Source organism: Oryctolagus cuniculus, chromosome 1 (assembly GCF_964237555.1).
Source record: "Oryctolagus cuniculus chromosome 1, mOryCun1.1, whole genome shotgun sequence".
In the NCBI taxonomy this organism is placed as follows: Eukaryota; Metazoa; Chordata; class Mammalia; order Lagomorpha; family Leporidae; genus Oryctolagus; species Oryctolagus cuniculus.
The window spans coordinates 231949646-231974828 of NC_091432.1; the positions used below are offsets into that span (position 1 = coordinate 231949646).

General features: G+C 62.2%; 1 protein-coding gene across 3 annotated transcripts in view; it reads right to left on the reverse strand.

Annotated features, from left to right (window-relative positions):
• Positions 1-2740: 2740 nt before the first annotated feature.
• ZER1 (zyg-11 related cell cycle regulator) overlaps positions 2741-25183 on the reverse strand; it is a 35251-nt gene continuing 12808 nt past the window's right edge. For all 3 annotated transcript variants that reach the window (XM_070057676.1, XM_070057680.1, XM_070057684.1), the window contains exons 2-16: positions 23483-23732; positions 22224-22374; positions 21651-22087; positions 21189-21365; positions 20189-20303; positions 19969-20115; positions 18999-19172; positions 13995-14210; positions 13209-13250; positions 12989-13108; positions 11906-12021; positions 11511-11699; positions 10757-10854; positions 5513-5615; positions 2741-4140 (exon numbers count right to left, since the gene is read on the reverse strand). In XM_070057676.1, the coding sequence (XP_069913777.1) occupies positions 4083-4140; positions 5513-5615; positions 10757-10854; positions 11511-11699; positions 11906-12021; positions 12989-13108; positions 13209-13250; positions 13995-14210; positions 18999-19172; positions 19969-20115; positions 20189-20303; positions 21189-21365; positions 21651-22087; positions 22224-22374; positions 23483-23640 (2301 nt within the window). In that variant the 5' untranslated portion in view covers positions 23641-23732 and the 3' untranslated portion in view covers positions 2741-4082. The remainder of the gene's footprint in view (positions 4141-5512; positions 5616-10756; positions 10855-11510; positions 11700-11905; positions 12022-12988; positions 13109-13208; positions 13251-13994; positions 14211-18998; positions 19173-19968; positions 20116-20188; positions 20304-21188; positions 21366-21650; positions 22088-22223; positions 22375-23482; positions 23733-25183) is intronic.

Genomic DNA, 25183 nt, shown 5'->3' on the forward strand with positions numbered 1-25183 from the left:
GAAAGACCCTCCCCAGTGGCCGGGATGCAGTCTCACTAAAGGCCCAGGCAGGACCTCAAGTGTGAGTCGTTTGGGCAGGTGCTCTGCGCACAGGTGCAGGGGCTGGCCACCAGGGGTCGGCCACACACACCTCGAGGGGACCGGGGTCATCCAACCATGTGGCCTTGGACTGTTAGCCTTTAGGACTTTCCATGTGTGAGTGGGGGTGGCAGATGAAGTCATTTGTACTCAGAGTGTGTGGTTTTTGTAGGCCCGGGGTGAGGCCTGGCCAAGGAGAAGGCTCCAGGCACGGATGCCAGGAACACTCCCGCCTGGCTCCCACCCTCCCTCCAGGTGCCAGGCCCCGCACTGCCGTGCCCTTCCTCCACTGGGTGCTGCTGTGGTGGCACCCGCAGGGTGCTGGGGCCTCTGCCGCCCTCCGTGACCCTGGGTGTGGTCTCCTGAGGCCTGGGAGCCCAGCCTGTCCTTGGCTCTGGGAGCCCGGCCACACCCTGACATGCAGGGTGGGTCCCTGCTGCCTGCCCCTCAGGCACCTACTGCCCCAGGTCCACACCCATGCCTGTCTTGACAACTCCCATCTTGCCAGGGCAGAGCGCAGTGGGTGCACCCCCGGAGGGCGAGGTGGCATCCAGTGTGATGGTGCTGTGAGGACGCTGGCTCCTGGGCCGCCCACGCCCTCACGCTGGGAGACTGTGTCCCCCTCCCCCGGGCGTCTTCCAGTGAGCTTCCTGTAGGTTTGCATGGCTCTGGTTCTCGCGAGGTGGTATTTCCTGGGGAGCCGTGATACAATGGCCTCTGGCTTAGCTATCAGGGTGCTTTGGGAGAGGATGGTCGTGTCTGAAGGCACTGCATGGCGATACATATCTCCTCTTTTACGTTCGCTTTTATTTATTTGAGAGCGAGATCTTCCATCTGCTGGTTCACTCCCTACATGCCTGTAACAGCCAGTGCCGAACTAGACTGAAGCCAGGACCCTGTAACTTGATCCGGGTCTCCCACGTGGGTGGCTGGAGCTCAGATCACCTGAGCCCCATGGCTGCCTCCCGGGGTCTGCATTAGCAGGAGGCTGGAATTTAACCCAGGCGCTGAGCCAGCGTCTACATGTCTACCCTTCATCTGGCAAGTTTTTTATGTTTTAAAATATTTATTTATTTATTCATTTGAAAGGCAGAATGGCACAGAGGGAAGGCCAGAGAGCCAGCTTCCATCTGCTGGTTCACTCCCCAAGCAGTACACGTTCTGTTTATAAACGCCCCAGCGCGGGGGACTCCAGCAGAGGTGGACTAACAGAGCAGGGATGCGGGGGAGGCTCTGGGCACGGGAATGGTGGGGACACAGGCTGGGGAGCTGCGGGAGGGCGCGTGGGCCCATCTGGGAGCTCCTGCTCTCCGCCTCGCCGTGGCCTGAATGTGTCCCCCCGGAGATCCGCGTGCTGGCAACTTAGTCCCCGATGCCAGCGTAGGTCACGGGGACCCCTCTCTCCTCTGCCTGCCAGGTGAGGACCCCTCGCCCTCCCGCCTCCCGCCTGCCGAGGACACAGGAGAAGGCGGGACCTTCGTCTTGGCCGTTCAGGCCAGAGAATAAACTTCTGTTCTTTATAAATTCCGGGTCACAGGTGTTGTATTTTGCAGCATGAAGTGGACTCAGATACTGCTGTGGTTCATGTCCCTGAAGGGCTCCCGTACCGGGAGGCTGGGTCCCTTGGAGAGGTGGCGCGGTGCGGGTGCTCAGAACCGCAAGGACCTCTTCCTCCTTGGTGCCCGCGCCAGGCGTTTTCCCGGCGTGACGGAAGCTGACTCATTTGCAGAGGCCTCCTTTGCCGTGGCAGCCTCGAGGCCATGAGTCACTTGACCTCTCGGAACCTCAGCGTCGTCGTCCGTGAGATGGGCCGCTGGGTGGACGACCGGGCAGCGCGACCCACACGACACACTCAGCACTGTCGCCTGCCCGGGCTGGCACGGCCCTCCCTCCCCGGAGTGACCACTCCCCAGATCCCAAGACGGACCAGGCTCCCCAATGTCCTTTCTGCCCAGGCCCCGAGCCCCTCGGGTAGCCGTGGGCGGGGCTCTCACCGGGAAGGAGAGGCTTGGTCCAGGCCCTGGTCAGGGGGTGAGAAGGGGGGACCTCGTTCATGGAGGGGGGGAGGGTCAGATGCTCAGGTCCCAGCACATTCAGTCCCAGCCTGGGGCTCCCACGGGAAGCCTTCACTCAGGCGCCTTCCACGGAGACGGGGAGCCACAGGCTCAGCGTGGCCTCAGGCACGGGAGTGCAGGGCACCTGACACTGGGCACCGTGGCCCCAGCGCCGGGGTGGGAACCGCGCATCCCGGCGCCCCAGCTGCGGACCCTCTGCGGGGACGCACCCCCACGCCCCTGGGGCCAGGCCTGGCAGTTGGCATCGTCTCTCTTCTCTGAAGTCTCTTGGAAGAAGCCTCCTCCGACTGCACCGGGGACACAGGTGGGCTCTTCCCTCTCCCAAGCCCCCCACCCAGCCAACTCCTGCTGCCCTGAGCCTGCGCACACCAGCCTGCAGGGGGCGCCACATCTCCTTCCCGTCTGTCTCCCATCACACAGCCCTCCTGGGCACAGGCGTGGGCAGAGAACGTGGAGGAGCCAGGTGCCCGAGCAACGGACCCACCCAGCGCAGCCCTCCCCCCAGAGCTCCCGCTCCTCAGGCCCCTCTGGGGCCCTGGAAGCCAGGCGGCAACCCACACCCCCGCGCAGGAAAGACACTGCTCTTCTGCACTTCGCACAAAAATGTATTTCTGTGACATCCCCAAGTACAGACGTTTGCCCCGGCCCCAGGTGGTAAAGCGACGCGAGGGGAGCCCTGCCGGGGCTCTGGCTGGGCCGAGGCGGCCGTCCACCACGCGGCGGGAGCACGGGGCCGCCGCCCCCCTCGGCCAGGGGAGATTCCAGGAGGGAGGGCTGGGCACCGTCCCTGAGCTGCCGGCTGCGGGGCAGGACTGCTGGCAGAGTCCAGAGCAGGCCCAGGGGCCGCCTGCGGGGCCGGCTCCTTCCTTGGCCTCCCCACCTGTGTCTGATGAGAAGCGTGCGGCAAGGAGGGGCGCACAGGTGCTGCTTTTCGGAGCAGAGCCCGGGGCAGGCCCAGTGGCCACCACGGCGGCCCAGCTGCTGGTCTGGAGGCGGCCGCCCGCTGCTGCCCTGAGGGACTGCGGTGGGAACCTCCTGCCTGGGGAGGCGCGTGGCCTCTGGGCAGCAGGTTGCGCGGGGTGCAGGAAGCAGGCTCAGTTCTGCTGGTGGGGGTGCCTGGGCACCTTGGGTGCTTGTGGGCAGAGGAGGGTGAGGGAGGGCCGGAGCAAGCCCCCGGCTCCGGAAGGTGCAGGCGGGACGTGTTGGCAGAGGGGCAGTAGCTCACCCCTGAATTTCTGATGTCCCTGGGCTGGGGCCTGCGGTAGCCTGGGGCCTGGTGGGAGACTCAGAGGCAGCCTCCGTAGCAGCGTGGCCGCAGGCAGGCCTGGCCCAGGAGCTGCAGAGCCGCAGGGAGCCCCGCTCCTCCAGGGGCCTCTGGGGCGGGGACACCTGGCCCTAGGCCTGGGAACGCGCCCTCTCCTGCCCCGATGGCCTGCAGCTGGGAGCACCAAGGCGTCGGAGAGACCCGGGAGGACCAGTTTTCAACTCTAAGCCCCGTCAGCCGCACCCAGGGGCCCAGACGGGCCTTCAGGGGTCTGGGTGCCAGCCGGGGAGGGGCGGACAGGACAGGTCCGGGCTCTCGCTGGTCATCGGCCTTGGGGCCTCGGGCGGGGCAGGGGCAGGGTAGGGTGGCAGCGATGCAGGCTCTCGGTGGGGTTTGAGAATGGCCATAAAGCTGCGAGGACTCGGGGAGGGTCTCTTTTGTTTCCGTACAGAAATCATACACACAAAACTTCACACTTCCTAACCAAAAAAAATAATATATATATATAATATATATATCTCACTAATGTTAAGGAAAAGCGTCGGTTGTGCAAAAGTCCCCCGCGTCTGTGTGTCCTGCGGGAGGCTCCCGGAGGGCCTGCGGCGGGGCTGCGTGAGCGGCGCCCCGGCCCCGGGTGCGGAGCGCTGGCGGGCGTGGCGGAGCCTCTATCTGGACGCGTCCATGTTCTCCTCTTTGAAGGTACTGCAGTGCTCAGTCACCTTGCTGGAGACAGGGGGCGGGGTAGGACAAGGCTGGGGCCAGCAGCCCGCCCGCCCCCTGGGGGGCTCACTGGGGGGCTCTGATGCTGGGGACACAATGGCTGGTGGCGCAGGCAGGAAATGGCACCAAGGCCACCGTGGCCGCCAGCCTCCCTGGCTCCTTCACCCAACCCCTGGGTCCCAGGGTGGCTGTGGACCCGGGTCTCTGGAGGCCGCTCAGGCCTGGCCCCCAAGCCCTCTGTCCCCCTCTGCCCTCTCCCTTCCTCTGTCCCCCTCTGCCCTCTCCCCTTCCCTTCCCACGAGCCCACGGGCATTCCCACACTGGCTGCTCACGTATTTGCTGGGGAAAGGCGGGGACAGCTGGGCTGGCACAAGGCCCTGAGGCACTGTGGCCACCAGGCCCCGGCGCCCCAGCTCCGCTCTCAGCCTGGCCCCCCGCGACTGCTGACTGCGGCTGTCGGTGTCACCCGACCCTGGCCAACACGGAGCCGCGAGGCCGGGGCTCGCTGCAGCCTGCCTGTGCTGCTGGGGTCCCCTGGCCAGGGTGGGGAGGGGGCTGCCTCTGGGCCTGCTCCAGGGTCACTGGCTCAGGCACTCACCTCAGGCCCCGTCTCCCCGGGCCTTCCCTAACGTCCTGGGGAGCCTTGCGGACTCCGCGTAGACCCGCTGGGCAAGGACCGGCGTGGCCTGTCCACGTCTAACGCTGTCTCCGGCTGGCTCTTCGCTCACTCTACCCAGCCTCACCCTCATCTGCCAATGACGGTGTAGGCGGAGCCTCCCGCTGAGAATGATGGCAGACCCCTGCAGCCCTCAGCCCAGCGAGGGCGGGGCCCCTGCCCCTACACTCGGCGCCGCGTTCAACTGGGACTGCAGGCCCAGGGCAAACCTTGACCGGGCTCCCTCCTGCTGGGCCCTGGCTGTTCCTGCTCATTCTGCCTCGTGGCGCCTCTGGCACTCAGCTCAGGGGGCGAATCAGAGCCCACGCGGTCTCGGACACCGCGGTGAAGCCAGCAGCTTCGCCGTGTCTGAGCCTGGCGCCCAGAATCCCACGTGCCTGCCCATCTGACGTCCAGGACGTATCTGAGCCCACCGAGCCCTCCTTTTGGTTGGAATGTCTTTGGCTAAGAATAACCAACAGCTCGGACTTGCTAACGTCCAGTGATGAGCCGATGGGATTTGTCAGGAATAAAAGAAAAACAGAACTCACAGAGAGGCTTACAAGGGGCTTCTGTCCTGAGCTCGGGCCTCTAGTTTCCTGCCCCCCGTGGCTGGAAGGGCGCTGAGAGAGGCCCTCGCTGGCCACACATACACTCCACCTCCATGCTCCGCCCTGAGTGTCCCTGGGCATCTCGGCCGACATGCCACACCGCTCTTACCGGGCCATCTCCTTGGTTTCCTGCCGCGCCGTCGCCATCTGGATCACGTCCCTCAGCAGGGGCAGCCCTCCTTCTTTGATCAGCAGGGGGCAGTACTTGTCCGCTGTGGGTGGGGCACAGCAGATGATGGGGTGAGTCTCACCAGCCGAGGCCTAGGACCACCTGCGCCCTGCCCCTTTACTCCCTACCCCTGGGAGAGCGGATGGAGACCCAGGCCTGGGCTGAGGGTCCTGGGGGAAGCGGGGATGAACCACAAGGCCCAGCCCCATGGCCAGGAGTCCCTGTGGCCACCTGGGGGAGCAGGCGGAGAATCCTGGGAACGGACCCTTCCCGACTGCGGTCCAAAGCGGCTGCTCCCCCCCCCCCCCCCCGAGCTTGTCCTGTGGAAAATCTCACCCAAACCAGTGGCTCCTAAACATGACCCTTCGGAAGCTTTGTCCCTGGATCTCCTGACTCAACAGCTCCGGGGACGTGTGTGTGTTTGTATTCCTAACGAAACCCCACCAGGTAATTCTGGTGACTGGCCAGCGGTGTCTGACTATCCACTCCTAGGGAGGCGGGGAGCAGAGAAGGTTCTCTGTGGGGCTGGCACCGTGGCCGCCACCTGCAATGCTGGCATCCCATACGGGCATCGGTTTGAGTTCCGGCTGCTCCACTTCCGATCCAGCTCCCTGCTAATGTGCCTGGGAAAGCAGCGGAAGATGGCCCAATCCCTGCACCCACATGGGAGACCCAGAAGAAGCTCCACACTCCTGGCTTCAGCCTGGCCCAGCCCCAGCTGTTGTGGCCATTTGGGGAGTAACCAGCAGATGGAAGATCTGTCTCTCCCCTTCTCTCACTTTGTAACTCTGCTTTCAAAAAAAAAAAAAAATTTTAAGAAAAATAAAAAACATGGGACTGGGCTGGCGCCGCAGCTCACTAGGCTAATCCTCCGCCTTGCGGTGCTGGCACACCGGGTTCTAGTCCTGGTTGGGGTGCCGGATTCTGTCCCGGTTGCTCCTCTTCTAGGCCAGCTCTCTGCTATGGCCCGGGAGTGCAGTGGAGGATGGCCCAGTTCTTGGGCCCTGCACCCCATGGGAGACCAGGAGAAGCACCTGGCTCCTGGCTTCGGATCAGCGCGATGCGCTGGCCGCAGCACGCCGGCGCGGCGGCATTGGAGGGTGAACCAATGGCAATGGAAGACCTTTCTCTCTGTCTCTCTCTCTCACTGTCCACTCTGCCTGTCAAAAGTAAAAAAAATAAACAAACAAACATGGGACTGGCACTGTGGCGCTGTGGGGAGCAACTCGGACTAGACTAAGTTACTGGAATTAAGACTTATTCTATGCATCTGTTCTCCCACAATATGGCGCTGGGAGAGGAGAAAACAGCTTCTACGCAGCTGCCTCTTGCCAACTTGAGTGATGACCTCCAGGAGCTGATCCTGCTCCTGATTGGAGGAGAGCAGCGTACTCGGCGTGTGGGTAGCAGAGTTGGGATTGGTGGAAGAGGACTATAAAGGAGGAGAGAGACAACATGCACCAGGAACATCTATCTGAGGGAACACCTGTGCAGCCCCCGAGAGAGCCGGCCGACGGTGTGCCACTCCCCTGCGGAAGTGGGGAAGGTGGCAGGGGGCCCGCCCCTCCATGGAGGTGGAGGGACGGTAGCCAACCTGGGAAGAACCAGCAGCAAACCCGGGGAGGGCCGAGCAGATGAAAGAACAGCGCAGGGTCCTGTGTCGTTCCTCCACGAAGAGGGGGAGCGACATAATGGTGCCGTGACTCGGATATGAAGCCTAGGCAGGGCTTAGTGTCGTTCCTCCACGAAGAGGGGGAGCGACATAATGGTGCCGTGACTCGGATATGAAGCCTAGGCAGGGTTTAGTGTCGTTCCTCCACGAAGAGGGGGAGCGACATAATGGTGCCATGACTCGGATAGGGAACCTAGGAGGGAAGAAGCGGATAGGAAACCTAGGAGGGAAGAAACGGGAAGAAGTGGGAAAATACCGGAGAGAGAGACTAGCAAAGAGCCTAGGGGAAAGCCGGACGGAAAAGGTGCCAGAAGAAGCTATTGAAAGCCTAGGCATAGACTCGGATACGGACTACGGGGGGGAAGCTGGGAGAAATCTCTAAGGTCGAAAGCGAAAGTGAAAGCTAGAACAAACAGACTTGGATACGGACTGTGGGGAGAAGCCAGGAGAAATGAGGGAGGAATATTGTTGGAAGAAAAGTTAGGAAACATACCGGGTAGAGAAAAATGTTAGGGAGGATGTAGCCGCGGGGGCAGGCCGAGGCGGAGACGTAAGCCAGCTTGGAATTCTTTAAGTCAGCCCGGGGAGCAAAAGGCGAAAAGTTAAACCAGAGGCGGAAACGTGGGCCAGGTTGGAATCTGTCAGATTAGCCCGGGGAGCAAAAGACTGGAAGCCAAACCGTGAGGCGGAAGCGTGGGCTAGGTTGAATTCGCCAGGTAAGCCCGGGGAACTTGGATTGAATGCTAGTGGCGGAAACGTGAGCTAGGCTGTGTGATTCGCGGAAGCCGCCGCGTGCAGAGAGAGCACGGGGCGTGAATAGATAGGGAACGTGGGGCTAGTGCGAGGCCGTGGTGTGGGCACGAAGGGGCGCGGAGACCGCGGAGTGCGCCCGCGAAGCCGGGAAGCCGCGCAGATGAGAGAAGCGCGGGCTGAAGCGGCTCAGCACTGGGAAGCTGCCGAGAAGCAGCCTCGGGGCGGGCGCCAGGAAGCCACAGGGATAAGAGAAACAGAAGTTTAGAAGTAAAATGAGAGAAATAGGAATGCTGGTAGATAGAAGTAAAATAGGTGAGATAGGAATGCCCGGAGATAGAGAAATAGAGAAAAATAAGGCCTCCCCTCAACATGGCAATGAGAGAGCTTGGATTCGGTCTGCCTGATTAGGGAGGTGGTGAGCACCTGCGGGCGGCTAGCAGCTTATGCGCCGCAGGTCACCGAAGACAGGCACGAATTAACATCAATAAGTCTCCCCACAATACCGCAATGAGAGAGCTTGGATTCGGTCTGCCTGATTAGGCGATAAGCACCAGCAAGCAGCTCGACCAGAGTATGAGCTGCAGGTCACCGAAGATAGGCACGAACCAACACCAATAAGTCTCCCCACAATACGGCAATGAGAAGGCTTGGATTCGGTTTGCCTGATTGGTAGGGCTTGTAAGTACCTGCAGGCAGTTCTAGCAGAGCAGAGCATGCGCTGCAGGGCACCGAACACAGGCACGCATCAGCGCCTAAAAACCTCCTCACAACATGGCGAAGAGAGGACCCGGATTCGGTTTGCCTGACTGGTAGGGCTTGTAAGCACCTGTGGCAACTGTAGCAAGCAGAGCAGAGTGTGTGCCGCGGGGCACCGAAGACAGGTGCGTATCAACGCCAAAAAATAAAAAGAAAGGGGGATCTGTGGGGAGCAACTCGGACTAGACTGTTACTGGAATTAAGACTTATTCTATGCATCTGTTCTCCCACAATATGGCGCTGGGAGAGGAGAAAACAGCTTCTACGCAGCTGCCTCTCACCAACTTGAGTGATGACCTCCAGGAGCTGATCCTGCTCCTGATTGGAGGAGAGCAGCGTACTCGGCGTGTGGGTAGCAGAGTTGGGATTGGTGGAAGAGGACTATAAAGGAGGAGAGAGACAACATGCACCAGGAACATCTGAGGGAACACCTGTGCAGCCCCCGAGAGAGCCGGCCGGCGGTGTGCCGCTCCCCTGCGGAAGTGGGGAAGGTGGCAGGGGGCCCGCCCCTCCATGGAGGTGGAGGGACGGTAGCCAACCCGGGAAGAACCAGCAGCAAACCCGGGGAGGGCCGAGCAGACAAAAGAACAGCACAGGGTCCTGTGTTGTTCCTCCACGAAGAGGGGGAGCGACATGGCGCAGTGGGTAAAGTGCCGCCTGCAGTGCCGGCATCCCATATGGGCACTGGTTGGAGTCACAGCTTCTCTACTTCTGATCCAGCTCTCTGCTATGGCCTGGGAAAGCAGTAGAAGATGGCCCGGCCGGCGCTGCGGCTCACTAGGCTAATCCTCCGCCTAGCGGTGCCGGCACACCGGGTTCTAGTCCCGGTCGGGGCGCCGGATTCTGTCCTGGTTGCCCCTCTTCCAGGCCAGCTCTCTGCTGTGGCCAGGGAGTGCAGTGGAGGATGGCCCAAGTGCTTGGGTCCTGCACCCCATGGGAGACCAGGAGAAGCACCTGGCTCCTGCCTTGGGATCAACTGCGGTGAGCTGGTCGCAGCACGCTGGCCGCGGCAGCCATTGGAGGGTGAACCAACGGTAAAGGAAGACCTTTCTCTCTGTCTCTCTCTCTCACTGTCCACTCTGTCTGTCAAAAAAAAAAAAAAAAAAAAAAAAGAAGAAGAAGAAGAAGAAGAAGATGGTACACATCCTTGGGCCCCTGCACCCACGTGGAAGACCCAGAGAAAGCTCCTGGCTTCAGATTGGTGCAGCTGCAGCCACTGTGGTCAATTGGGGAGTGAACCAGTGGATGGAAGACCTCTCTCTCTCTCTCTCTTTCTCTCTGTTTCTCCCTCTCTCCCTGTGTAACTGACTTTCAAATAAATAAATAAATCTTTAAAAAAATAGATAAACCACTAACTAACCTAATTTAAGAAAAAAATAGAGACAGCAAGCTGTCTGGGGAGCTGGTGCCTAGTCCAATGCTTGGGATGCCTGCGCGACTCCTGGCTCCAGCTCTTGACGCCAGCTTCCTGCTAATGCAGATGACACAACGCTAATGGCTCAAGTGAGCCGTCTCTGGCGCCCGCGTGGAGACCTGGCCTGAGAACCTGTCTCCCGGCCGAGGCACAGCTGTTGTGGGTTTTTGGGCGATGAACCAGCAGATGGGAGCTCTCTGTCTCTCAAATAAATTTTTAAAAAGATTTATTTTATTTACTTGAAAGGTAGAGTTACAGAGAGAGAGAGAAGGAGAGAGATGTTCCATCTACTGGTTCACTCCCCAAATGGCTGCGGTGGCCAGTGCTGGGCCAAGCACTTGGGCCATCTTCTACTGCTTTTCCCAGGCCATTAGCAGGGAATGGGACAGGAAGTGGAGCAGCTGGGACTTGAACTGGTGACCATGTGAGATGCTGGCATTGCAGGCAGCAGCTTGCCTGCCAGGCCCACTTGCGGAGACGAGGCAGGGGCCGGCCGCCCCCGGCACTCCCGTCCTGGGCTGTGAGCCCCGGGTAGGCTGGCCTGCTTTCTAGCTGGGGGTGTCTGAGCCCAGGACAAGCGGACACTCACGGTAGACAGACACGAGGTTGTACAGGGCCCAGGTGGCCCAGTGCTGGCTGACAGGAGAGATGCCCTGAGGCAGGAGGCGGAGAATGGGCTCGAAGGACCTGCGGGAGGAGAAATGGAGGTCACTGCTGAGGCTGGCCGGGGAGCGGGGAGTGCGCCTTCTTGTCCAGTGCTGCCCGGAAGGTCCTAAGGACAAACACGATGCCGGGGCGGGGGAAGTGGGCCCTCGGGGGCACACTGAGCAGAGGAGGCGGGGCAGGGAGCTGGAGCCCCGGCAAGGAGGGGGCCCAGCCTGGGGCTGTGTGCAGCTGCGCCTCCTACAAGGGCAAGCCACAGTCATGCTCCAGACACCCGGGAACCATCCGTGCAAACACGCGGGGCCGGCATGGCTTCTCCCTCCCCGGGAACCACAACACCTGGAGGCAGGCCTCCCCATGCGGGACTTTCAACTTCAAGGTCCGTTGGAAAGTGACTCACTCGCAAGAGAATGTGGACGCCCACGCCTGGCGACGGTGAGCCCCGACGCCAGCCGGGCTTGGGGTGCGCGCTCTGAGCGTGCGGGAAGGGGCTGAGGAAGGAGGGAATGAACGGGCAGGCTGGGGGCACGCGTGGGGGCAGACGAGCGGGAAGGGGCCGAGCTGCACAGGTGGGCTCCGTGCCCTTTGCCCCGTGCCGCACCTCCATGGCTGAGAACGGAAACCCAGCAGAGGCCTCGAGGGGCGCGCCCCTGCACGCGCCCGCCCGCCCGCCCGCACACCTGTAGTTGATGTTCCTCCGTGAGTTTATGTCCCAGCTCTGGATGGCTGCCCACATGCGCTCCTCCACCTCCGCCCGCCGGGGTTCACAGACGCCCCAGGCCTCGGGCCCGTCGAACATGATGTGGGAGAGGACGCCGCAGGCATTGTAGGAGACCTCGATGCCATCAGCCTTGCTCTCCAGCAGGTTGCTGTGGGGGGGGGGGTGGGGTGGAGAATGCAGCCCACTGCCTCGGCCCCCGTCGGACAAGCCAGAGGCCCCTCGCTGCTGACAACCGGACGACTGCCACAGGGGACTCGGGGCCCCTAGGACAGGCTTCCGGGAGGACCATGCACGCAGGGTTGAGAGAGGAGCCCCGTCACAGAGGACAGGCCGGGCGCAGGGAGACGTGCCAACCTGAAGACACTGATGAACTGGGACGTCATCAGCTGCGGCCGCAGCTCCTTCACCTCTGCCACGTTCCCCAGCAGCCCCAGCATGTTCCGATGCAGCTCCTGCTTCTCTGGGAATTCCTGGAAAAACGCCAGCCATTGGGGCCACAGCAGCGGCCCTTGTGCAGGGTCTGGTGGTGCAGCTGAGAGCTCTGGGCGTCGGTCTGGCTGTTCCAGCCGGAAAGGCGGAAACAGGACCTGCTGCCCACGACCTCCCAGTGCCCAGGCGATGCTGGGTGCACACGGGCAGGGATCAGAAGGTGGGGGTTGGGGGAGGCGCGGTGGGTAACGCTGCCGCCTGCAAAGATAACACCCATGATCCCACATGGGCACAGTTCATTTCCCGGCTGCTCCACTTCCGACCCAGCTCCCTGCTGATGCGCCTGGGAAAGCAGTGGAGGACGCCCAAGTGCTCGGGCCCCTGCACCCGCGTGGGAGACCTGCATGAAGCTCCTGGCTCCTGGCTTTGGCCTGGCCCAGCTCTGGCTGTTGAAGCTCTTTGGGGAGTGAACCAGCGGATGGAGGATCCCTCTCTCTCTCTATCTTGCTCTCTGCCTCTCCTTCTCTGTAACTCTTTTAAACAAATAAAGAGATGAAGAAGAAAAAGGAGGAGGAAGGGGGGGAGCAGGGGGGGCAGGAGGGGCAGGAGGGGGCGGGGGGGCAGGAGGGGGGCAGGGGGGCAGGAGGTGGCAGGAGGTTCCTTGCCACAAGGAGGAAGGCTGCTGAGGGACTGGACCTCAGGGACACACGTGCTCTAGGGACTGAGGTATGTAGCAAAGGGATCATCTTGGGAATTTGAGCAACAGCCTGTCCTACTGGGCAGAAGTCTGTGCAGCTGACCCGGCAGGGGGTGCCAGCCAGACGTGGCTGGACTGGGGACCGCGGGCTGAGCTGGGGTCAGCTCTTCCCCAGCACTGGGGTCCCAAGAGGGCCCTGCCGGGACACCGGGCCGGAAGCACGTGCTGGCGCGAGTCCCGCTGGGAGAGCCTGTGCCGGCCCTGGCTGGGGCGCCCGGGGCAGGAGCGGCGCGGCTGGGGCTCAGTGCCACCTTCAAGCAGTCGAGGAAGAGCCGCATGCCGTTGAAGTTGAGGAACATCTCACAGTTGTCGGGCGTCTCGTCCGTGATGTTCCACAGGGCACTCCAGGAGAACTCCATCACCTGGTCACACTGCGGGCGAGGGCGGGGCAGGGCTCAGCCGGGCTCCACACCGCGGCGGGGGCGGGGTGGGGGACGGGCCGCGCGGTCCGCGGACAGACGCTCGACTTACGATCTTGTCCAGCAGCTTTTTCTGGATCAGCTTCAGCATGGTCTGTGGGCAGAGAGCAGCTCTCACCAGAGGGCCGGGCTCGCCCGCCGCTGCGCCCGGGCCGGGCGGGGAGGGGAGGCCGGGGTCTGCTTCTCGCCCTCTGGGCACAGCCTCTCCTGCTGCATGCTGGGACTTCCCAGAGACACAGGAGAGGAGTGGGGCCAGCGCTTGGGGCAGTGGCTAAGACGCCATGTGAGACACCCACAACCCACGTCCGAGAGCCTGGGTTCCCGCCCCAGCTGCACTCCCAATTCCAGCTTCCTGTGACGTGACCCCGGCCGGCAGCAGGGGATGGCCCAAGCGCCTGGGAGACCTGGATGGAGCTCCAGGCTCCTGGCTTTGGCCTGGCCCAGCTCTGGCTGTCGGGGGCACCTGGGGAGCGAACCAGAGGATGAGCCCTCTCTGCCTCTGAAGTAAAATCACCCAGAGCACTGTGCTTCCTTCGCCGCTTTAGCAAAACCAGAGCGAGGAGGAGCCGGCGCTCTCCCTCCGCGGCTCATGCCCAGGGCGGGGGCGGGGGAGGGCAGCGTGCGGACAGGCTGGGGGCTCGCGGTGTGGGGCGCGTCTGGTCTGAGGGGGCAGCAGTGACCTGTCAGTGGGACCTAAGGGACCGGTCGAGGGGACTGGCAGGGTGACAGGGCGCCCCAGGCGGGAGGATTTAGGGGGCCGGGGAAGTCTCCCTCGGGTCCAGCCCAGGCCGTCCTGACGCTGGCGGGGGGGGGGGGGGGAGGGGGGTTGCGGACGCACCACCACGAAGCCCATCTTGCCCACGGCCTCCTTGTGGTCGTTGTCCACCTGGCACACCAGGGCGTTGCACAGGTGCACGGCGATGCGCTGGATGGACTCGTCCTGGCGGCTGGGGCTGAGGATGCCGAGCAGCAGCTCGTTGACGCGGCGGTACTGGAACTCCAGCTCCTCGGGGATGCTGAAGTTGCACAAGGTGAGGCAGCAGTTCCTCTGCACCTGGGCCACGCGGGAGAGGGGCGCAGCGCGGTCACGCCGGGCTCGGAGCAGAGCCCCGGGCCCGGGGCAGCCAGAGGGGTGCTCCCGGAGGCTTTTTGGAAGAGGCGGGTCCAGGGCTTTCTTTCTTTTTCTTTTTTTTTTTTTTTTGGACAGGCAGAGTGGACAGTGAGAGAGAGACAGAGAGAAAGATCTTCCTTCCGTTGGTTCAACCCCAAGTGGCCGCTATGGCTGATCCGAAGCCAGGAGCCAGGTGCCTCCTCCTGGATTCCCATGGGGTGCAGGGCCCAAGCACTTGGGCCATCCTCCACTGCACTCCCTGGCCACAGCAGAGAGCTGGACTGGAAGAGGGGCAACCGGGACAGAATCTGGAGCCCCGACCGGGACTAGAACCCGGTGTGCCGGCGCCTCAGGCGGAGGATTAGCCTAGTGAGCCGTGGCGCCGGCCCAGGGCTTTTCATTTGTAAATGATATATTCACACGGAAGGATGCAGAAATGGCAAACGTATGGTTTTTCCATAACCCTACAGTGAACCCCGCGTGCGCACGGCCTGCCAGCACCCAGCACCCAGCACCCAGCAGCCGTGTCCTGGCTTCTCCAGGGGACAGTCCTGCAGCACTGCTGCCTTCCTCAGCACGGGCTCGCGCGATCACCCCCTGCGCTACGTCCCTCAACTGCGCCCGTGACGTCCACGGCTGGCTACGGTGAGCGTGCATCCTGGGGCCCATGGCTGTGGGCTTCTCCAGGGCACACGTGCCTCGTGGGACTTCTGCGTCCCAGGACCCACATCTTCTGCTCTGCTAGGTACCACCGGACTGCTCTCCACACGGCGGGACAAGCCCCTCTCCCACCAGCACGGTACCAGCTCCAGCTGCTCCACTTCCTGTTTCTCTCTGCACTGTCTGCGCATTATTATCTTGGTGGTGTTCTCTGAACATTTTCCTTGTCATTCTATTTCCTTCCTTCTTCCTTTGTAATGTAATTTTTAGAAGATAAAGTCCTATTTGTCTTTTATTTGAAAGGCAGAGAGAGAGAGAGGGAGGGAGATCGGTTTTCCATCCTCTGGTTCACTTCCCAAATGGCTGCAATGATGGGCCGCACTGGGCCAGGCCAAAGCCAGGAGCCAGGAACTCCCCCCAGCACTCTCACGTGGGTGCAGGAGCCCAAGGACTCGGGCCATCTGCTGCTGCTTTCCCAGGCGCATTAGCAGGGAGATGGATCAGAAGTGGAGCAGCAGGACTCCAACTGGTGCTCATACTGGATACCTGTGTTGCAGCCCATGGCTTAATCCACTGCACCACAATGCTGGCCCCCTAGGTATTTTTTTTTTTTAAAAGAGATCTTCCATCTGCTGTCCCACTCCCTAAATGACCACAAAGACTGGGGATGGGCCAGGCCAAAGACAGGAACCAGGAATCCATCCCACATGGGTGCCACGGGCCCAAGCACTCGGGTCATCTGACGGTGCTTCCCCAGGTGCGTCAGCAGGGAGCTGATTCAGAAGCAGAGCGGCCAGGACTCAGATCTGTGCTCCAACCTGGGACGCCGGCATCGCAGGAGGCAGCTTGACCTGCTGTGCCCCAACACCGCCCCCTCGCCCTTCCCTTCTCGTGAGGTATTGCAAGTTTAGCAGACTTCATTAATTGTGTAGTTTAAAAGATACCATCCGGGGCCGGCACTGTGGCGCAGCAGGTTAAAGCCCTGGCCTGAAGCGCCAACATCCCGTATGGGCGCTGGTTCTAGTCCCGGCTGCTCCTCTTCAGATCCAGCTCTCTGCTGTGGCCCGGGAAGGCAGCAGAAGATGGCCCAAGTGCTCGGGCCCCTGCACCCACGTGGGAGACCCTGAGGAAGCTCCCGGCTCCTGGCTTCGGGTCAGTGCATTTCCGGCTGTTGCGGCAATCTGGGGGGTGAAACAGTGGATGGAAGACCTCTCTGTAACTTTCAAATAAAAAAAATAAAAACCTCTCTGTCACTCTTTCAAATAAAAAAATAAATCTTTAAAAACCAATACCATCCCCCAATATACGTCCTTAGTTTGCATTTAGTTTGTCATCTGAGAAAAAGTCCAAGTTATAAAAGCAATACTTCCTGTAAAAAGCTCAAATCCTGAGAAGAAATACCCGAGAAGTGCCCACAGTCAGTGTTCAGTAGGCATCTGCTAGATTTCTCCACCATGCAAATGCACACACGGGGCTGGTGCGGGGGGGGGGCACAGACACGGGCTGGTGCCGGGGGGCACAGACATGGGGCTGGGGCAGGGGGAGGGGGCACAGAAATAGACTCGGGACTGGGGCAGAGAGGAGGGGCACAGACACGGGCTGGTGCAGGGGGAGGGGGGGCACAGACACGGGGGTGGGGCAGAGAGGAGGGGGCACAGACATGGGGCTGGGGCAGGGGGAGGGGGGCACAGATGCACACACGGGGCTGGGGCAGGGGGAGGGGGGCACAGATGCAGACACAGGGCTGGGGCAGAGGGAGGGGGCACAGATGTAGATACGGGGCAGGTGCAGAGAGGATGGGGGCACAGACACGGGGCTGGGGCAGGGGAGGGGGCACAGACACAGACACGGGGCTGGGGCAGAGAGGAGGGGGCACAGACACGGGGCTGGGGCAGGGGAGGGGCACAGACACAGACACGGGGCTGGGGCAGGGGGAGGGGGGGCACAAAGGAAGGCCGCAGGGCAGAGCTCCGGCATGCAGGGCACCTCCCTGCCCTCACACGCAGTCTCCCATGAACCCCACTGTGCAGAGGGAACCGCACGCTGCTGTTCAGAGCCCAGTTCCTGAGACACTGGGGTTTCCTCGGAGTCCTTCATCAAACAAGGATGGATGTGTTTCCTCTTTTCCCTCCGGGGACATCTACGTCTGTGGAACACCGAGGTCGCAGGTGAACACAGGGCAGGGTTTGGTGCAGAGGTTAAGGAGCTACGTGGGGGCTGGCGCCACGGCGCAGCAGGTTAATCCTCTGCCTGTGGTGCCGGCATCCCATACGGCGCCGGTTCTCATCCGGCTGCTCCTCTTCCGATCCAGCTCCCTGTTATGGACGGCCTGGGAAAGCAGCGGAAGATGGCCCGCTGGCAGAGTGTTTCAACACTCTCTCAAACTCTCCCCACGCTGGGTAGCACCCACTCTTAGGACAAAGTGTAATCTCCTCTTCTTTTAATTTCCATTTCTCTTAGGACTTACTAATTCACTTTAGGGTCTCCAACTAGCACTTAAAAAAAAAAAAGACATCTGTTCGGCCTGACCGCAAACTCCATCTCAGTGTAGAGACGATGACCACTCAAGTTCCAGTTCACAGGCAGGGGAAGGGGCTTCCCACCCCGCAGAGCCTGCGTCCCCACCGGGGCCCTTCTGCGGGAACCCACATACCCATGGCCCTGATTCTGCTTCTAGGATACAGCTGAGGGTCAGCAGGTAAGTAGAGGCAGCAAAGCACTGGAAGACGAAGAGCACCCTAACCGGTCAGCCACGGGGCAGGTCCCCTAGCTGACCTGAGGCTCACACGCGTGGGCTGCTTCCGCGCCTCTCCCTGGATGGGGATGCTGGGGTCAGCGATTATGAGACTGAAACATTAAAACTGGCTGGATCCGGAGTCTGTGAACAGCTGTCACCTTCTACTGAATCCATTCTCACACTACCAGGAAGATCTCTGTTTCTTAAACATTAGGCGTCGAGGGCCGGCGTCGGGGCACAGCCGGCTAAGCCGCCCTCACTGCCGCCGTCTCCTAGGAGCGACAGTTTGCGCTTCGGCCGCTCCATTTTCCATCCAGCCCCTGGTTCATGCGCCTGGGGAAGCAGCGGAGGACTGCTCCCTGGCGCCCACGTCGGAGACGCGGATGGAGCTCCAGGCTCCTGGCTTCAGCCTGGCCCAGCCCTGGCTGTTGGGGCCATGTGGGGAGCGAACCACATGGAGTTCTCTGTCTCTCCCCCCATAACTCTGCTTTCCAAATAAACACAAAAATCTTTAAAACGATTTGACATACTCTTGTAATCAGAAAAACATTATCACAAAGCTTTTACTAGGGAAATATGTTTCTGGGGCTGCTGTCTTCAACGCCAGCCTCCCGGACTGGAGCGCTGCCTCAAGTCTGCTCCCCCCAGCTACCTCCTATTGTTCTCGGGGAAACAGCGGAAGACGGCCGAGTGCTTGGGCCCCCGCGCCCATGCGGGAGACCCAGATGAAGCCCCTGGCGCTGGCCTGGCCTGGTCCTGGCTGTCGAGGCCACCTGGGGAGTGAACCTGTACATGGAAGATTTCTGTTTCTCTGCCTCTTCCTCTCTCTCTATAACTCTGACTAAATAAATAAATCTTAAAAAAAAAACTATGCATAGATTTCAACATGTCATCAAAATATACTTATCTTTTCATTCCATTTTCCATGAACTTTTTGAAGTACCCTTGTAAGTGTTCACAGACTAAAATCCAGAACAACGAAAATCCAAATTCAATGTTAGTGGTGGCTCTCGGTGGGTGTTGGGATTATGGGCGACTTTTATTATTTTCTTTGTATCGGTAATTATAAATGTTCTACACTAAAATTTCTAATTGCCTTTGTAATAAAAGCAGCTATTAGGAAAAAAACAAAACCATGGGGCAGGAGGGCGGAGGAGACAGCACCACGGAGGCCCCGAGGCAGGAGGCAGGGTGCCCGGGCTTCCAGGTGGAGCAGAGCAGAGCGGGTGGGGGCTGCGGCGGGGCTGGGCTCCGGGAGCGCTGCCCGGGCCAGGGGAGCCGGGAAGGAGCGGCGCAGGGTTGGGGCGGCTGGGCCGGCGCGGGCAGGGGCTCACCGTCACCTCCTGGTAGGACTCCATGCCATTCAGCACCACCTGGATGACCTGCCGGCGCAGCCGGACGCTCTGCTCGGCGCGGTACTCGGAGTTGGTCAGGTAGAAGAGGGCGGCGCTGCCTGTCACCTGGATGTTCTTGTCATACTTGTGGCACTTGAGGGCTGTGATGACCAGCTGCAGGCAGACGGGGCAAGGGCCAGGCTGGCAGGTGCTGGGCAGGCTCTGCCTGGGCCTGGACCAGGGCCCCTGGGGCAGCACCTGCCTGATCCTGCTCAAACTAGGCCGGGCCTGGGCACGACCCAGTGCGGCACTGCGAGGTGGGGCTGGGGTTCAACAGGCAGTGCCGTCTGTGCCCCGGGATGGGAAGTGGGGACACAGTGAGCCACGTGCACCCCAGCCGCTCCCGGGGGGGCTGGGCAGGAGGCCGAGGGCCCCAGGGATGGGAAGTGGGGACAGTGAGCCACGTGCCCCCAGCTGCTCCTGGGGGGGGGGCTGGGCAGGAGGCCGAGGGCCCCAGGGATGGGAAGTGGGGACAGTGAGCCACGTGCAACCCAGCCGCTCCCGGGGTCGCTGGGCAGGAGGCCGAGGGCCCCGGGGATGGGAAGTGGGGACAGTGAGCCACGTGCCCCCAGCTGCTCCTGGGGGGGCTGGGCAGGAGGCCGAGGGCCCCGGGGATGGGAAGTGGGGACACAGTGAGCCACGTGCCCCCAGCCGCTCCCGGGGTCGCTGGGCAGGAGGCCGAGGGCCCCGGGGATGGGAAGTGGGGACACAGTGAGCCACGTGCCCCCAGCTGCTCCTGGGGGGGCTGGGCAGGAGGCCGAGGGCCCCGGGGATGGGAAGTGGGGACAGTGAGCCACGTGCCCCCAGCTGCTCCTGGGGGGGCTGGGCAGGAGGCCGAGGGCCCCGGGGATGGGAAGTGGGGACAGTGAGCCACGTGCCCCCAGCTGCTCCTGGGGGGGGGGGGGCTGACCTTTAGGGCCCGCAGGAGCTGGTTGCAGCGCTCGATCCGCGCGATGTCGAAGAGCAGATTGATGGCCCGCGACGTGATCTCGGGCCGGTGCTCCGTGTAGGCCTCGATGGCGTTCAGCACCTGCTCCTCGTTTTTGTCCCCGCTCACCTAGGGACGAGGCACCGCTCAGAACCACACAGACCCCAGGCCGGCCCTCCCCGCTCCCGCGCCCGCCCCTCACCTTATAGGCGGGAATGTGTGTGAGGCGGCAGAGGGAGGTCTCGAAGAGCCCGAGGAACTGCAGCGGCCTCTTCAGGGCCCGGAACGGCGTGATGCTGCTCTTGGACGGCTCGACGCTGCGGGGTGGGGGGTGGGGGGCGGGGGGTGGGGGGTGCGGGTCAGCACTGGGGCGGGGCCTGGCGGGCGCTTAGCGGAGGCTCTCTTCCAGGCCCTTTGCTTTATTTACTTTTTCCCTCTTTAAGGGCAGGGGACATGAGTCGCCCCTCCTGCTGGAAGGCTGGCAGGGCCACACTGCGGAGGAACCGGTGGGTGGGAGGTACTGGTGCAGCTGCCCTGGGAAACACTGGCAGCCATGCTAGCGGGGGAACGCCCCCCTCAGGTTCCACCAGTGCCACGAAGGGTAAGCTCATCAACCAAACACCCGGGCGTCTGCCTGGGGCTGGGACTTCTCGCCATGACGGCTGGCGGCTTCCTGTGACACCTAACGGGTGGCAGGTGTGGCCACACCGGGCTCCCATCAGTCTCCAAGGGGCTGCTGACCGCCCAGTCTCTCCTCACACCCCCGCTTCCGGCCTCTGCACGCGCTGCCCCCTCTCGGGAAGACCGGCCTCTGCACGCGCTGCCCCCTCTCGGGAAGACCGGCCTCTGCACGCGCTGCCCCCTCTCGGGAAGACCCGCCTCTGCACGCGCTGCCCCCTCTCGGGAAGACCGGCCTCTGCACGCGCTGCCCCCTCTCGGGAAGACCGGCCTCTGCACGCGCTGCCCCCTCTCGGGAAGACCGGCCTCTGCACGCGCTGCCCCCTCTCGGGAAGACCCGCCTCTGCACGTGCTGCCCCCTCTCGGGAAGATCGGCCTCTGGGAAACCCCGGAGGAGCTTTCGGGACAGTGGAAGTCACCCCTCCTCCTGCCTCTCCCGACCCTCAGGGCACGCCCAGAGCCACGGCTGTGTCCCCAGTGGCTCTGGGTGAGTCCACGCGGAGCCGCAGCGGGTGGGCCCACACCTGGTCTGCCCGGCCTCCTCGTCCATCTTGGAGATGCTGCAGTTCTCCAGGATCATGTGGCCAGAGATGTCCAGGGACATCAGGTTCCCCAGCTTCTGCACAAAGAGACTCAGCACCTTCCGAGTCAGCTTGAACTTGTAGTAGCTGGAGAGGCGGTCTCGGGAGATGTCCAGGTGTCTGGGTTGAGGTGGGGGCCACGGGTCAGGAGCTGGGCAGGGGCGGAGCTGCCTACCAACCCAGCCCTCAGCCCACAGCAGGGGAGTGCCCGTGACTGCCACCCTGTTCCAGGCATTCCGAGAACTGAGAACCTCCAGCCAGGACCCAGCTGACCTAGAAGGTTTAGGGACTGGGCCATGTCTTCCATCCCCACCCTCAGCCCGGCCAGGTGCTCTTGAACCCTCTGGGATGGACAGCACGCCGCCCCCCCACGCCAGGCCCGGTGAGCTCTGGGCCGCAGCTCACCGCAGCTTGTGCAGCTGGACGATGACCCGGATGTGGTCGTCCGACAGGTCCATGTTGTAGAGCACGAGGGACACCAGGCTGTCCTTCCACTGGGTCAGGAAGGCGGCGTCGCTCGTCTGGATGCCCGAGAGGTCCAGGGCGGCCAGCGAGCTGAGTGGCCGCAGCAGGGACTCCACGGGGACCCCGTCGATCATGCGGCCCAGGTTGAGGAAGCGCAGGCGGCTGAAGCCCTCGAAGGTGAAGTCCTTGACCAGCACCTGGCAGGTGGGGTTCACGAGGCACTCGTCCTCGCAGCCCCCCGGGTTCTCCTCCTCGTAGAAAATGTTCGCGCAGCCGAAGAGGCTCAGGGACACCAGGGTGTGGCTGAAGCTGCGCAGCGTCTGCAGGCTCTTGGCCGACAGCTTCTCGCAGTTGGTCAGGTACAGCTCCACCAGGTCCTGGGCAGGCAGGGCTCCGTCAGGCCGCCCCGGCCCGGCCCTCGGTGCCCGGAGGCTCGGAGTGGCCCTGCCCTTGCCCGCGGCTCCCAGCAGCCTGCCCGGGCCCACTCCGAGCGCCTGGCAAGGCAGCTCTCACCTGCTTGCGGATGGCTTCCAGGTCCTGGTCCTGCACCAGGTCCTCGCGGAGGTGGATGCGGGTGAGCCGGGTGCTGCGGGGGTCGGAGAAGAGGCTGAAGAAGCTCTCGTGGGGCTCGAAGTTGCAGGCGGCGTTGACCAGCTCCACGTACCTGAGAGGTAAGACGGCCCGGCTCAGGGAGGGCTCGGGGAGGGCTCGGGGAGGGCTCAGGGAGGGCTCGGGGACCGGCAGGCGGCTCCCCTTCACAACACAAGCCCTCCCCTCCCGGAAGTGCCTGATTGGATCCCGACTACACGGCAGGTGAGAGCAGGGGTGCCCTAGGGGGCGGGGCTCTGCAGGCACTCGTGGGTGACCTCCTGGTTTGCAGGGTGCCCTTCCCCGCTGCAGTCTCCACGCTCGCCAGACAAGCACAGCCACCGGCCCTTCTCCAAAGGCCCACTCCGGCCACACCCTCCACTGCACCACCCCACTCATCTTATCAGCCCCTCCCAGGACCTTTCAAACAGCTGGGGACAGGGCAAGGCCTCCCTAAAACCCAGCTGGGACGCCAGCACGTGCAGGAACCCTGGGCTGCTGGCACCAAACTCCTGGCTTGGCTGTGTTCCACCTGCACAGCGTCAGCCGGGTAACTGAACGCCCCTGGACCTCAGGGTCTCCGTCTGTCAAATGGACACAACTCTGGGCTGCAGAGTGCCCACGCTCCTGCCACACCCCCAGGAAATGCCTGAGTCCCATACTTCCCCCTGCAGCCTTGGTCCAACAGCTCCCCTTCCGGGCCTCAGGAGATGCCTGCGGGGTGGGGGGGTCCCTGCGGGGGCTGCACACAGATCTGCATGATCTGGTCCCTGCTCACGGATCCATTCTCCTGGCACTGGAATGTGAGCCCACGCGCCCACACTCGTGTCAATTCACAGGCATGTGTGCAGGTACATGCGTGTACACACGTGCCACACAGCACGCGACTCCGCCAAGTACATGCAGCTTTCCTACCACCTCAGCCCTGAGTGCACGCTTCAGGCTCACACCTGCAGGTGCGCTCAGCTCTGCACACGCATGCCAGCATGCACACACAGACCTCTGCAGGCACGGCTACACCTCTTCTCTTGCACCCAGAGACGTCCATGACAGCCACACCCCCTCCTACACGCGAATCCACAGCCATGCCCCCGGGTGCACCACAGACCCAGTGTCTCCACTCTCGCTCACGCTAAGACCCCTGCCCAGCCCCAGCCCCAGCCCCAGCCCCGGGGCTTGCTCACTCATTGACAAGCCGGTCACAGATCTCGCTGGGCAGGAAGACGTCAGGGTGTAGGCGCAAGGTCTCCTTGTCCAGCAGGTAGCCCAGGGTGCCGTCCAGGTTGCGCAGGCAGAGGTCGGTACAGAGGGCCATGAGCGACTCGGGCGTGTCAGACGCCATGCTGGGGGCAGGCGGCTGGGCCTCTCCAGGTCAAGGCCCCCAGGGGCAACAGTGACTCCCTGGACTCACAGGATCATTGGCAGGACCGCGGCCTGGGTGATGGGAAAAAAGTCAGGTGAGTCCCATGTGAGGGCCGGAGCCCTGGCCGCCCCGGCTGCTCCCGTGGCAGGGAGACCGAGGCCACACACGTCACACTGAGCAGCAGCTTGGCGGAGCCAGGGCCAAGCCCCGAGGTCTCTGACCCCTCTTGCTCCTGTCTGTGCGTGAGTCAACACGACAGGAACGCAGGTCGTGTTTAGGCATTTCTTTGCCTTTACAACACCTGCGGTGGACGCGTGTGTCGGGGAAGCTGGTGTTTGGAGGGGGATAGGAGAGACTCTCATCTTCGCCATCCATCTGCTCCTCACCACCTTAGCAGCCACGCTGAGGGGTCCGGTGGGTGCTCCCTAGCCTGCACACAGCCATCAGGATGGAGGGCTGAGTACGAGCAAGGCTGTGCAGACGGTATCAAAGAATCTCATGATGCATGATGAAAAATGAAGCCTCCGGGGTGGGCGTCTGGAGAGCAGTTAAGCCCAGGATGTCGACATCCCACACTGGAGTGCCCGGTTGAGTCCTGGTTCTGCTTCCCGTCCAGCTTCCTGCTAGTGCACCCTGGGAAGGCAGCAGGATGGCCCAGGTCCTTGCCACCCACACGGGAGGCAGGATTGAGTTCCAGGCTCCTGGCTCAGGCTGGTCCAGCCCCACCCGTTGCGGGCATTTGGGGAATGAACCGGCACGTGGAAGATTTCTGCTTGTCTCTCTGCCTTTGAAATAAAATGCAAGTGGGGGAGGGGGTCGTGCGGCAGGTGAGGCCGGACCCCAGGCTGGATCGCTGCGTTGAGTCCAGCTTGCCCTGCTTCTGAGCCAGTTTCTTGCTCCCGCGTTCTGCGAGGCAGCGGATGACGGCTCCAGTGTTCGGGTCCCCACCACCCTGTGGGAGTACCAGATGGGACTCCGAGTCCTGACTTTGGCCTGGCCCAATCCGGGCTGTTGCGGACATTTGGGGAATGAACTAGTGGATGTCTGTCTGTCTCTCTCTTTCTGTTCCTCTGCCTTTCAAGTCGATGAAAATAAATACACATTTTTAAAACGACAATAAATGTTTAAAAATGAGGGTTTCCTCCAGGAGAAATGCAAACACGTCCATGTACAAACGTGCTCGAATGATCGTGGTAACAATCTTCGTGATAACCAAAGAGCAGAAATAACCCAAGTGCCTGTGAGGTGACGAACGGATGAACAAAACGTGGCTCGCCCGTCCCTGGGAATCACGTTCGGCCACGGGAGGCACTGACACACATGAGCCTTGGAAATCACGCCACAAGAAAGCGAGCCGTCACCGAAGCTCACGTGCCCTGTGACCCCAGGCCCACCAGTATCCAGCCACACAGCACATTTACAGAGACGAAAGCGGATCAGTGACCGCTGAGGGGTGCGGGTACCTTCCTGGGTGAACACGGTGGCCTGAGGCTGAGGGGGACGGGGGGCGACCGCTGAGGGG